The sequence below is a fragment of the Cucurbita maxima genome, unplaced genomic scaffold (assembly GCF_002738345.1).
Source record: "Cucurbita maxima cultivar Rimu unplaced genomic scaffold, Cmax_1.0 Cma_Scf00001, whole genome shotgun sequence".
NCBI classification, from domain to species: domain Eukaryota; kingdom Viridiplantae; phylum Streptophyta; class Magnoliopsida; order Cucurbitales; family Cucurbitaceae; genus Cucurbita; species Cucurbita maxima.
This window is the reverse complement of record NW_019272017.1, coordinates 8,443,635-8,457,434: the sequence shown is the minus strand read 5'-3', so window position 1 is coordinate 8,457,434 and position 13,800 is coordinate 8,443,635. Positions and strand designations below refer to the sequence as shown.

Below are 13,800 nucleotides of genomic sequence, written 5' to 3'. Positions count from 1 at the left end.
TTTTCTCTAATCAATAATAAAGTTCTATAGAAAAGAGCCACACCTCAGCGTTCACAGGACTCGGAATGAAAGACAATTTCTTTCCAATATACAGCTCTACTTTATGCTTAACACCCTCACCCAGCCTATAATATATAGGCTTTTTATTCGATCTTTCTATTGGTATTATGTTACAAAAACTTGAAAACATAAATGGTCCTGAAAATTAAACGACACTCTTTATCAACGAAAGAGCAGGCAAGTTTGCCTAACCTGATCACATATGCATGTTGTAATGTACAGCACCACCAGTTACTAAAGATCCATCAATAATCTTTAATCTTCAGCAGTAGACATCAGCGGGCGCCTAAGACTGTCGGCAGTTGCAGTGAAGCTAACAGGCATTAAAGCCGGGTCGGCATATGCAGTGACCAATTTATCTAGAAATTCAGCCATTGTAGGATCATTTTCATCTGCTCTATCCTTCTTTATCAAAGTCTGAAAACATGTGGTGTCAAGATCAGTGTTAGACGAAGTTGAAGAATAATATTGCAGGCTTGCAGCAAATAAACTTACTTCCGCAGAATAAGCAGAAAAATTGGGTAGGAACCGTTTCCGACAGTAGTCATTGAAAAGAAGTGTTAAAATAGGGAGTGGAACCAATAAACTTGATGCGAGAGGGAGCCCCTTCAGTGTGAATATTCCCACAGCTATAGCATGCATGAGTACTAAAGAAAATACAATGCAACTGTGCGCAATAGGCCAGAACTTCCCGCCAGTTTCATACTTTGGTGCATACACATTTATAAACTGCACGTTATACATAAAGCAAAAACGCATTATTGACATGCATGCGATAACTCCCAGTTTCAGCATAAGAGAAAGCATGGTAACAACAAATCAATAATACAGCTAAAACACTCATAGAACATTTTGAAATTTTTGCTTAAAATTGAAACTCAAACGAAAAATTCTATTTTAAAAAATTTGGCATACAAATATTTTAAATTTATGTTGCATTTTTCTTTTTACTTTATGGAGATGGTGTAGACAAGGGAGACTCTTTTAGACTAAATATCAAAATGATGCTTTATTAAGGTGAAGCAGCCACTTATATAGGCTGAAATACAGATTTAACCCAAGTGGTTAAACGATAAAACTCAAACCAAACAACCATCTGATTAAAATTCACAATATTTCACAGGATGATAGCAAAAATCTACGAGGCAAGATCAGAATACATCAAGTAGTGAATTCAGTATAAAATTTAAATAAATACATCACTTGATTTGTCACTGTATCTTACGACATGCATCATGGGTTTTTAACTTCATGGTGAGGGGAGAGAGGGAGAAAAAGGTAACAAACCTGGTTGCGGTAGACTATGTATTCCAGACCGAAGTAGACAAGAAGGAAGGGCACAATAAGTGGAGCTAGGAAGAAATATGTGATACCAAGAAGTACAAAGAAAAGAATTCTCGGTATGTCCTGGTGGTAAGGAATGGATGGAACTTCTAATTCCTCATCCGAGTTTCCACTGAAAGGTTTTGTTACAAGACTGCTAATAAGAGCGAATAGGTTGATGAGTTCAGATAGTGAGCTTGTCCATCCCGATGTGACAACATAAGCAATGAAAAATGAAGCCTGCAATCAAGATGAAGAGTGAGAGGTATAAAAAAATTTCCACATGATCGTATAAAGTATCGAGTTCTATAGATACTATAGTGTGCCCAAATTAATCCTTCATTCAACTTTGGATAAATTAAGGAACTCATAGAATCTCCTCCAGATTCACAGGCTTCAGAGAATTTTGTGTCAGACACAGGACAATACGCCCGACTAAGGTTGTATGAACCCATGTAGTCAATTAACGACTCTAGAAATTCACTACCTGAAGTATGCTGTTTATGAAGCCTAGCCAAGGATGCAAGGAACAACTATGTTTTCTTGTCATTGGTTTTCTACCAAATCAGTAATACTTACGGCAGCAGACATTTTCAGCAAGGAGAAAAGTCGATATATCCTCATAAAATTCACTTAGTGCAACTAAATTTGGTGACAAAACATGTACATAGGAACCATGAGCAAAACATGGGGTTAATATTGCTAATATTGACTCACTTTCCTAAGAAGATAAGAAATACTAAAACTAGAGCTGTCTGTCGTGACAATTAAGTATTGATTTATGGTAAACTCAAGAAAGCCATGAGGATGACAAGAAACATATCAAAATACGCAAATGCATCATAAAATCCAATCCTGATCTTCAACCAACTTAAGGTACTTCATGGTAAAATCATGTACAATTCTAAAAAGTTAAAAGAATAAACAGCTTGGTTGCACAAAAAAAACAATAATCATCATTGACAAACGACCACTTCAACTATAAGTGTGAGATTTACCAATTCAGTAAAAAAAACGGGGAAAAGTCCATGTTTTATTCCCCCACAATTTTGAATCACAAATTCATGTCTCTGACCTAATAAATTTTACTGTGATAAGAACTTTGTCCAATTGATGCGATCAACAAATAGAAGTGTGAGATTTACCAACTTATGATTGAAACTAAGTTTTAAATTGGTTGGACTTGTTCAATAAAGTTCATACAGCTTACGAGTTTAACAACCTTGCCTAACCATTTTAGACATAAACACAAATGTGATAACAAAGACACTGACATTAAATTTCATTGAATCATACAAGTAGAGGCTTGAAAAGATATACAAATGTGCCAAGACTACAAACTGGTTCAAATCCGTTATTTGTAAAAGCTTCAAAGAAAGTTTTCATAGGGACACAAGGCTTCACCTGTGCAGGTACTGCCACAGCAAGCCTCGTAGGAATAGTCTTTGGCTCAAAGACCAATGAAAGTTGAAGCAGAGCTGTTCCCGAGAAGACAGTAGCAAAGAACACATTCCATATAGTGAACCACAATACTTTGAAACATGCACTCTTTTTTATGTCACTTAAAGAAATGTATCCTTGAATGGATGAGAGACATTCCATAACAGGGGGCACCATCTTCAGGAACAATTGAAGGATAAGGCTAGGAAGATATCCTGTTAATATTTGACTAATGAATGTTCTGCAACATAATTAGAGGTAAGACCATCAGAACATCAGATAATCCAGCAGGAGAAAATAAATCATATGCATGAAACATTTAGCATTTATTGATTGTCGTCAAATAAAAAAAATGATCATCAACTGTTCAACGATCACTATAAAACAGCGAATAGTTCTCTCAAAGAATAAATATACAGGGCTTTTAGTTGGCTTTTGTATGCTTTCTGTGAAACTCCAGCATCCAAGTTTTTGAAACAAAACATTTTATGTGAATTAATCACTCATGCTTTCTATGACGAATCTATATAGGTATCATATACAAATTGTCTTTAAAAGACTTCTCACTTCAATTATTGACACAGCTTCAAAAAAGAAAAGAAATGCTACTTCTAACAAGAGCTACGTGAAGAGTGATCACTTACATGGTAAGAATGCTTTTAAGAAACGGAAACCAAATTTGTAACTGATTAAGGTTAGTCAGTCCTTGCACAATGAGAACTGGTATAAAAAATAGTGCGGTAAGAAGGAAACATGCAACCGCAACTCCCAGCTTAGATATCCATCTTTGCATAAATGTTGAAGAAAAAAAAGGCCAGTATACATCATGAGGCTCAGGAGCTTGTTCTGTCACCCAATGAATGGGATTGTTCGATTGTTGCATATGCATAGCGATTGCAGCACCATAACGTGACTTGAAGGATACAAAAGCAGCTGGAACTTCCTTTTACAATTAAGAAAAAATGTTAATTAGTTTGATACAATTACCAAGCAGCGTGACCAGGAGATGCCTCTCATATTAACTCTACAAGTTTGTTAACAATCTCAAATCCGAGAACACTGGCATAGCAAGACATGCCACACTCTCCACCTCAATCACAACCAGATTAGAAGTAAATCACAATTCTAAAGATAAACAAATAAATAAAAACTGCTGACACGGTTTAATGGAACAATCCAATTTAGTCTTGATAAATTCCAAACGAATAAAATTAACAATAGCAATTATTTATTGATGTTCTAACTGGGTATCATAGAAATTATCCCACATATTTTTCAAAATGGGCAACTCTTATCAATTACCTACTCAAAAATAAACGAAGGGGTTGATGCTTGAAAACCCTAATGACTTGATTTTAAAAGATTACGGGATCAACCATTGTTATTATCATTCACAGCCAGATTCTCGGTCTCACAAAATTGGATATACTCATCACAATTTTCATGGGCAGGGGAATATTACCATTTCAGTGTGGAACAGTGATATTCCATTTAGTCGCAAGATAAGTTCCATTTCACAAATAAATTCACTGCATCAAGGCCAGTAAACATGGCTGTGAATTTCCATGTTGTGGAAGCTATCTTGCTGTTGGAATGTTTTAAGGTAGACTTGGTTGATAATAGACTTACCTAGCATGGTACTATGTGACTTTGAATTCGAAAATTAAGGAGGAATTAAGTTATTTAAGATGAGAAAAATTGAAATTTCTACCAACTCACTAGATATCATGTAATGGAAATTAACCATTACCAATTTTTAACATGCACCAGCAATAAAGTATAATTTTAAAAAATTAAACGATAAGTGACATGAACGATGTTGAAAAAATGCTTGATCGTCATGGACTAAGACATACATTTAGCCTTTTTGTTAACACCTTCAATTAGATGGTGCATAACTATACTCAATTTCCCAAATCTGACCTGCTGTCGTTCTCATATATTTTGCAATATCGTCCAACTTATTATACAGTACTATTTTTTAACTCAAAATTCAGGGAAAGATTAAAAATGCATCGCAAAGAAGAAAAATAATTCAATAAGGACGTGCATACTTTTCCAGCCGATGAAACCTGCGATTGTTCCAATCTCAGATGCTGTTCTATGTCTCCTAACCTTTTTCCATATCGATCAACGAGATCAACCTTCCTTCTGAACAATCCAAAACAACTGCCACGGTTAGAATTTATTTGCGAGGGATTCGATTGTAAGCGGACGAGCCTTCTGTAATGTGTCTTTGCATCATTCTGTGGAACGAAGAGAAAAAACACAACGTAACTAAAATAGCATATTAAGTACACTAACAGCCAGCTTTCATATGCAACTCCAACTAGACAAGGAAATGAACCTAGTTTTCTTGATACAAGTTTCTTTCTTCATGTGAGAAAAGAAGAGAGGAGCTGAAACATTAGTCTGAAGCTTACAATGAGACCTCGAAGTTTGCTTGTCCGATGGACAACTGTATGAGCCAGATAAGTTGAGGGGTGATACTCAGTGAAGAAATTCTCAACACTATCACTGATGTTTCTCCCAGCAGAAGCAGGAATTGCACGAACTAAGATGGTAAACTGATGAAACAAAGGCTTGGATGAACAAAAATAGTCAATCCTTTTAGAAGAAATATAGTCGTACTCCTGCAGATTTAAACCTCAAGATTAATCAACTTTATTAATTAACCGTATAAATTGCCTCAATCTACAATAAGTTTAGAGAGACGCCAAAAGTTCGTACAGATTGGCTAGGTGCGAAACTATATCCTCTGAACTATCATACTCAAGCACTCACTTAAAAAGCTAAAGATAATAGGCTTATTTTCAAAGACGGGTCACTCCTTCCAAAATACAACTATGTTTATCATTTTTTATTGCAGAATGCAGATATTATTGATACTCATGCTTTTCACCAGCATAGCATCTGAGGACAGAATGCTGGTCAAGTGGCTGCAGAAACATTAAATAAATATCACTGATGCATATATGAAAAGAAGCACATATCTTTTATCGTTAGTCACCTACATAGTAAAGTAGAGAGCAGATGTATGCAGTGATGAGATACACAGCTGAAAAGTGAAACCATAACCTGCCAACTAGAAGAAACTGAATTAGTTTTGTGGTATTTGCCTAAAAAATAGAAAAGTAGAAGTCGTAATGATCAGGAAGAATGTGAATTTCCTTGATCTCTAAAAAATGTGTAAATCTTAGAAATGAAATCAGAACATCCAATACAATTTTCTTCGTCTATAAAGCAAGCTACTCTTTCCTAGATAAGACCCTCGACATTTTATGTAACATGATGAGTTAAGATTAAGTCAGCACGAATATGGAAAGAAAACTCATGATAAGTTTAAGTATTTGACTTGGTGATCAAAATAGAATATCAACAATTATGTCGAGAAGAAATTTAATGAGAAGACATTTAATGAATATATCAACAGATTTATCAACAAAATATCAATATTTCAGGAAATATAGACAAAATTCTTCATGCTATTTTTTCAGGAAAAAAATTACGACTTTGAGAAACTCCATCTAATAAATACAAAAAAAATGCTGCTAAGTCGTCTCAGTTGAGAATTCTGGGGTAAGGCACAAGACCTTAGATAGACCACGTATTCAAACCTTACTAAATTAAGGATTCCGTGCATTAAAATGATGAATAACATCAAAAAAGAAAGCCGACAATCCTTTCATCCTAACATTAGTACTCTCATTAACCCTTTTAAATGAAATCAAAACTTTCTCGAGGAGAACAAATATATATGTACGTATGTATGTATATATATATATATGATGATTGTTTCTATTAGCTGAAACCATTTGAGTATAAGACCATTTCAATATCTACTCTGAAAATTAATCTACACTTACAAAAGTAATGTTATTTAAGCATCCATTTGATATTGAATATAAAATTATGATTAGAACATACCAGTGCGATCCATCCTTTACATTGGAAATAGTAAATACGTCCAGGGAGTTATTTGAAATATTAACAATGTCAACATTCGTAAGTTGATCTCCTGAGCAGTTCACTGGAAGGAGAACAAAGATTCCAATGACACCAGCAAATAAAAGCACTTTTAAGCTGCAACATTTTTCAAACAACACAAAAGAGTGAAGAATAAGGATGAACAGAATTGCCTGATCTAACCAAATATCGAACAAACGAAGCAGTATACAAAAATTGAAAAGGGCCATAGTGGGAGAACTAATTGACTGAGCAAACTCTTAATTACCTGAAAGTTACAATACGCATAAAAACTACAGCATCCAGGCCTGAAGATGACAAAAGCTCCTCTTCAGAAAGCATCCAAGCTTTTTTCATCCAATTGGCAGAGGGTATTAATCTTTCTAGGTTGAAATCACTTCTCTGTTTAGTTTTTCCTTCAGCCACCAACCGTGGTATGTAGATGCCATAGTAAGCCGGTTGTTTCCTGAATATAGAATATAGCACGAGAAACGAAAAACATATTGCAGAATTTATTCCCACAGACGTTAGAAGTGCAGAGACAAACATCGCTCCACAACTCAAATCTGAAGCCTCGCCAACGGTATGCTAAATAATGAAACGCCGAACCACAGAAAAGCGACAACTCGAAATTGATGAAGAAGATAAAGGTAATCGACTGTGACAGTTCACTATCAGAGTTCAATTTTTTAGGAATTTTCAGGTCCAAGAGCAGAGATGCATTTTCGTCGTGAAAACAGCAAATGAAAATGGAGAAAAGATGGCCGAGCTGAGATATTGACGAGGTAAGACAACAAAGATGGTTTCAGAAGGGAATAGAATCTCAACCCTCCAGCTGAATCTGAAAAAAAAGCCAGCAAGAACGGAATCGAAATTACGCGGTAAAGATCATTTCGTGAAGACGAAGATTCGCTGCCCTAATCACAGTCACCTTGATCAGTTCGGATGGTGTTTTCAACTGAGAACTAATCATCACAGTCACCTTGAATTGCGAGACAGATAACTTAAACAAATAGTGATCACATGGAAAAAAGCGCGCGATCTGTAAATTTTGACTTCGTCCTAAAGAAAATTACTAATCGTAACATTATAGATTAATAATTTGCAGTTTTAAACAAGAAAAATAATGGTCTTATGATTGTAGACGTAAGAGGCGTTAGAAATGTAAATTTACTTGGGACTTCACATTGGGAAGGGGCCGCGCGAACGCAGGCCCCCACTGCCACAAATTATGACGTAGGCTCTGCCACTTTGGGCAGACCTTAGGCGGGCACCCCTCCCAAGTGCAATGGAGGTCACCAACCTAGGCCATGAGTCTTATTGATCACCCATTGACCCCGTCCAGGTAAGTATGTTGCAACGGTTGTAGTTCCTTGCTTTATATACTGCTTCCAACCTCTCCTCCTCTCACACTTTTTCGATGTGGGACGATCTTAGTGTGGCTTCCGTGTTGGACTCTTTCCTTCTGAAGCCGTGGAATCTAGCAGCATTTTCGGCCATTTTTATTATAATTCAGATATTTTTTATATGATTTTCTTAATTGCATTAATTTACTGAGTGGTTAAATTGAATTATGACCAAACTAAACCTATTAATTTTGAATATTGTCTTATCTCTTACCATTTATATTATAGGTACTTTGCTCTAGTTATCGTAATTATCGTCCTTCGCATGATAATATCAGGAACTATTTTATTTTAAATAATACTATTTACTCATTTAATTTAAATAACATCGTTGTAAATCTGAATTATTATTTTTTTAGTACACAAAATTTGAAGAAAATTATGTTAATTTTGGCTAATTAAACCCTTGACTTAAAATAGTGAATTGTGTCTGCTTCTAAGATTACAAATTAAACTCCCACTATACACTATAACTTATTTATTTGTATATTTTACTTTTTAAATATGTATTTGATGGTAGATTCATAAATTGGATTTCAATTTATATCGTTATTTAATAATATATCTCTAAATAATTAATTCAGTATTAAATTTGATATAATTTATTATTAAATAGTGTATAAACATGTTTGTGCTAAAAGTTTTGTAACATCGCATAATACTTTACATATTTTATTTATTGATGATACAAAATCTCATATTTATTAACATTTTTATCTTTCTTAATATCTTTCTTAATATATTATGGACTATTTTAATCGAGAACATTGCATGTTAGATATGTTCTTATCTATTCAATTTTATTATAACGATTTTATAAACCATCTAAATTTTTATATAAAATTTATTTTAGATAAAATTTTATAAAAATCAATAAATACATGGTCCATACAATTAAATTTTATGTCTAATAAAAAAAATTAATAATTGTAAAAGTTTAGAGAGAATATAAATACAAATCACACTAATTAAAATATATACTCAATGTATTTAACTTAATAAAAAAAGTGTAAATTAGATAAATACAATTTACGAATAAGGCACGTGTGCAGTTAAATCTATTTCAGTTTGGAATTTTTTATTATATGGGGAAATAAAAGAGAGGAAGGAAACGAAATACAGCGGGTATCTCCAAAACATCAACGACGAATGAAAAGGTAAAATCATTCCCTTTCATCCTTTTGTTCAGATTCGAGGACAAGTTATTCACATTTTGGCAGTTCTTTCTTGACTCGACCCCACGAACTCGCATGATCTTAAATTACAGTTAAGCAATTTGAATTCCACAAAGCCAAAATTATCCAGAGTCACATTCAATCCAATTGAAGTGGAAGTTAAGAGTTTCTGTTTCTCTTCCCCTTTCGATCCGATCCAGAAGATCCGGAAAATTTGGTCATGAACTTTAAACCTTCTGGAACTTCCGCCGGTTTGCCGGTGCCGGGGAGCTCCGGAGGCAAGGGAAACTCGTCGTCGTCGACGTCGTCATCGTCATCGGTATCGGGTACGAGCAAGGAGAAGCAAAAGGAGAAAGCGAGAGTGAGTAGAACGTCACAGATACTGTGGCACGCTCACCAAAATGATTCTGCTGCTGTTCGCAAGCTCCTGGAGGAGGATCGCTCCCTTGTCCATGCCAGAGATTATGACAACCGCACTCCTCTCCATGTTGCATCGCTTCATGGCTGGATCGTCGTTGCCAAGTGTTTGATTGAACACGGTGCTGATGTTAATGCCCAAGATCGCTGGAAGAACACAGTAAGTTTTATCTGCCTGTTCTATACGGAAATGATTCTTAATAGGAACTATTTTCTGTGTTTATATGGTGGCTCGATTACGATTTTACGTTTCATTTTCCATTCGCTCGTTCTGCATTAGATTTCGATTCGTGTTTCTCGGTAATTATAGCGGCACGTTTGAGTTTCATGTCAATATGGTAATTCAGCACGTGTCCTGTGTTTTTTAGCCTAGGCTAGTGGGCAATCGCGGTCATCAGCTTAAATCTTATGCGGACAAAAGAACTCGGAAAAGAATTCCAAATCAAGTTAAAAAATACCTGTCTCTTCTGTATGTGTGTGGGCACGAGACTAAATTTATTAATCGAAAACAATTGTATGACTGCAGCTCAAGGGCTTTATGATCGTACTACTCCTAGAATGCCTTTCCATATCCGGTTAATCTGAGCTACTTGCACTGCTTGCGATTTAAGTCTGGTCAACTATGAAGGATTGATTTTATTTTGCAATTGGTACATTGCCGCAAGGTTGCTCTTTCTCTTTCAGTGGAGTTAAGCTGCTCTGTACATTTTGCCACTAAATAAAAATGTAGTTTTCCTGACTCTATTGGTAAGAAAAATCGTGCGTTCAAAATAAGCTCGATCTCATATTTACTAGTTATGTGTACTCTATTCCTCCATTCTTTCGTTGTTTTGTGTGAATGTTTAGAGTGCCGAGTCAACATCTGTGTAAATCACCTAGCACCATTATCCTGTTCGATGTAGTCTAGCATTTTTTTCAATGTCCAAACTTTTTTGTGGAATTTACAAGGATCTTGTATCGTCTATGACAGCCGCTAGCTGATGCAGAAGGAGCTAAAAAGTATGACATAATTGAGTTATTAAAATCGTATGGTGGCCTTTCCTATGTAAGTGAAGAGCTTTCCTTTTGATTCTTTGTATTTGTGTGTCTATGCATGTGCCGATTAGCCGTGGTAGTATAATTGTCTCTTTATACATTAATTATTCTTCGCAAGCAAACATCTCTTCCGTACTTCCTATATTTTCTTGATTACTGTGAAAATCAGATGCTTTATTTAAATTCATACTATGTTCAGTTATATCTCATGGTTCCTCGCATTTTCTACGAGTCTTCCGTGTTATTGCTGTCCTTTTATTTCATTTCTATGTTTTATCTTATATCATCATCTTACTGTGCATGTTATTGAACTGGCTGCATTGAAAGATTAAGATATTTCATCTCCGTGAATGTTCTTTTGTCTTCTCGATGGGAAACAAGAGAACTGAATATTCTTCATTCAGGATTTTGTTTCTTAATAACTTCTGTCTGAGCATGAAAATATATGTTGCAGGGTCAAAATGGAAGCCATTTTGAACCGAAGCCTGTTCTTCCTCCTCTGCCAAATAAATGTGATTGGGAAGTCGATCCTTCTGAACTGGATTTTTCAAACTCAGCTATTATTGGCAAGGTACAAATTATCCTTCTTGAAATTGCCTGCAAGTACGATTTTGCTATAAATCTTTCCATATGATGATTGAACTCGGAAGTTGCTTGCAGTTCCTGTACTGGAGTCCATTGGTTTACCAATTTTTTTAATCAAAATCTATTCTGCTAGTTACGGCGTCAAGAAATGCAAGTACAGGTCTGAAGTGTGTTAATTGATTGAAATACTTGATTAGTTTTAGCCAATACAAACCGAGAGCCTTTTAGTCAATATGAGTGCTGAAATAATTTAATGTTAAGCTTTTTGCTTTGTGGTTTGAATGCTTTGTTAGTATGATTATCAATTCATTTAAGAGAGTAGTTTTCACTTATAATTCCTGTCTTCTGCAGGGGTCCTTCGGGGAAATTTTGAAGGCCTATTGGCGTGGAACCCCTGTAGCTGTCAAGCGTATTCTTCCATCACTTTCAGATGATAGACTCGTGATGTAAGATCCAATATCTTTCTAGTTCCATCTGATAAAAACCTTGTCTGGTTGCGATTGTATGTCCCATTATTTTTCTAATTGATAAAAAAACACGTTGAAGGAAATAAAATAAGAAAATAACGATCATTTATAAAAGTGGTTGACTTCTAAAACCATGCATGTATTCCTAAGGTGCAACAGAACAGTGAACTTTACGGAAAATTTTCTCTTATATATATTTTTTTCATGTTGCCTTTCCTTGAACCGGCAGCCTGACATCTGATTCCAGCAGTCCCAGTATTCACCAGAACCCCTCAAAACTCTCATTTTTTTACTAAAATTTACTTTCTAAAGCCTCCTATCACTTTCCTCCATTAGTTTTTCTGTAAATCTTTTTTCTTTAATAATTACAATAACCATCTAAATTTTTACTAAATTAATGGGATTGGTGTTAATTGTTTTGGTTTTTCTCATTCAGTCAGGACTTTCGACATGAGGTTAATCTGTTGGTGAAGCTACGCCACCCTAACATTGTCCAATTTCTTGGAGCTGTCACTGAGAAGAAACCACTTATGTTAATCACTGAATATTTAAGAGGGGTAAATGACAGAGTTTCTTTTTATTCCCATACTGAAAATTTTTAGGTTTTGTTATTTTTAAGTTGTAATTACTCATGCTGGGTGACATTGGTTTCTTAGGGCGATCTTCACCAGTACCTCAAGGACAAAGGTTCCCTCAGTCCTGCTACGGCCATAAATTTTGCACAGGACATCGCCAGGTAAAATAATTGATTCCTTAAAGCTTTTATAGAAAAGAATTAAGATGCCCCGGAAGATTTTTGGTAATAAAAGAGAAATTCTGAACATTTTAGTAGTTTTGCAATGGACATTACCAGATAAATGAATGTTGCGCTAATTTGGCTCCTCACTGCCCATAGAAAAATGGAAGATTATTCTCCCTATGTAATACCGTTATTTCCTTTTAAACCTTGCAATTTTATTTGTGGTAGAATTCATCGTACCTTTATTAAAAACGTTCATGCATGATTATTTTAATGTAAAGGAACATGAATCCTTGAATATTTTGCCCAAGAATAAATAAGTTTCTTCGATGATTATTGGAAATAAAAGAACAAATCCAAAGATTAATTTATTTTCCTTTTACTTGGATTCTGCGTTGCCAGAACTGATCTTCTTACGTTACTTTGCATAAATTGAGATCTAAGCTTCAGTAGCAGGTTTCTCAATGCTTGCAAGTTGCAATTACATAGGGTGCTTAATTTTCAGCTGCCTGATTTTGGTTTTATTTATTTTATTTTTATTTTTATGCATAATGAGGGGGGCATTTTACTCGACAAATGATCATGTTGGATTGCTTGAATCTCTTGTATAATGTATCAGCCTAGTAAAAAAACCTGATGAAATAAATAGAAAGCAATTCCCTGCACTATTGCTTTATCTGGAAAAAGATGCTGCTTCTATGATGCTATAAGATCTTTTAGTGACTTTCTTTAAATTTGTTCATTTTATCGAAAGAATATCTGCACAGTCTATTCGCTAAACTTTCACAAACTTCCGGGCCGTGTACCATTTATTTGCGAACAAGCCCATTTGGTTGTTTGAGACATTTACTGAATGTTGGGTCTCTTTTTCTCCTTGATTAGAGTAGGCTATATATCATAGTATCTAAAATCTCATTGTACTAAAATTCTAGAAATTCATGGTCATGACGAAGTAATTCATCTAATGTTTAACCTAGTCGAATATTTGCTCCTTTGGACTTTACTAGTCGTGCTAATTAGTTTGATAACAATTCCTATTCTAGGGGAATGACTTATCTCCACAACGAGCCAAATGTTATAATTCACCGTGACCTAAAACCAAGGTGAGTTCCAAACTTCTATCAGCATGAAATCTCTCCCACTCCTTTTTTTTTTTTTTTTTTTTTTTTTTTTTTTTTTTTTTTTTT

The 13,800-nt window shown here is 34.9% G+C and overlaps 1 protein-coding gene, 1 non-coding gene and 1 pseudogene across 3 annotated transcripts; 1 reads left to right on the top strand and 2 right to left on the bottom strand.

The window, feature by feature from the left end:
* LOC111488601 (CSC1-like protein At1g69450) lies at positions 1-7,882 on the bottom strand. 2 transcript variants are annotated; one of them, XM_023136437.1, is made up of 11 exons: positions 7,772-7,882; positions 7,058-7,720; positions 6,751-6,906; positions 5,838-5,901; positions 5,247-5,456; positions 4,878-5,069; positions 3,468-3,766; positions 2,788-3,064; positions 1,348-1,623; positions 556-789; positions 1-477 (listed from the first exon to the last, which is right to left on the bottom strand). In XM_023136437.1, the coding sequence occupies exons 2-11, from the start codon at positions 7,336-7,338 to the stop codon at positions 316-318; spliced, it is 2,151 nt and encodes a 716-aa protein (XP_022992205.1). In that variant the 5' UTR covers positions 7,339-7,720; positions 7,772-7,882; the 3' UTR covers positions 1-315. The 2 variants fall into 2 exon arrangements, with proteins under 2 accessions (XP_022992205.1, XP_022992215.1); XM_023136447.1 differs by lacking the exons at positions 7,058-7,720; positions 7,772-7,882 and having other exon boundaries at positions 5,838-5,908; positions 6,751-6,891.
* Positions 7,883-7,980: 98 nt separating this feature from the next.
* LOC111494422 lies at positions 7,981-8,142 on the bottom strand. The gene has a single exon (XR_002720184.1). It is a non-coding gene; the product is annotated as a U1 spliceosomal RNA (small nuclear RNA).
* A 1,190-nt stretch (positions 8,143-9,332) lies between these two features.
* LOC111488611 overlaps positions 9,333-13,800 on the top strand; it is a 6,239-nt pseudogene continuing 1,771 nt past the window's right edge.

Excerpts from the sequence above, each read along its gene's own strand:
- LOC111488601 (XM_023136437.1), bottom strand. The coding sequence starts at position 7,338 with ATGTTTGTCTCTGCACTTCTAACGTCTGTGGGAATAAATTCTGCAATA. Across the intron at positions 6,907-7,057 it reads ATGCGTATTGTAACTTTCAG|CTTAAAAGTGCTTTTATTTG; the intron begins GTAATTAAGAGT and ends AAAATGTTGCAG. Across the intron at positions 5,902-6,750 it reads GTAAAGGATGGATCGCACTG|GTTATGGTTTCACTTTTCAG; the intron begins GTATGTTCTAAT and ends TCTAGTTGGCAG.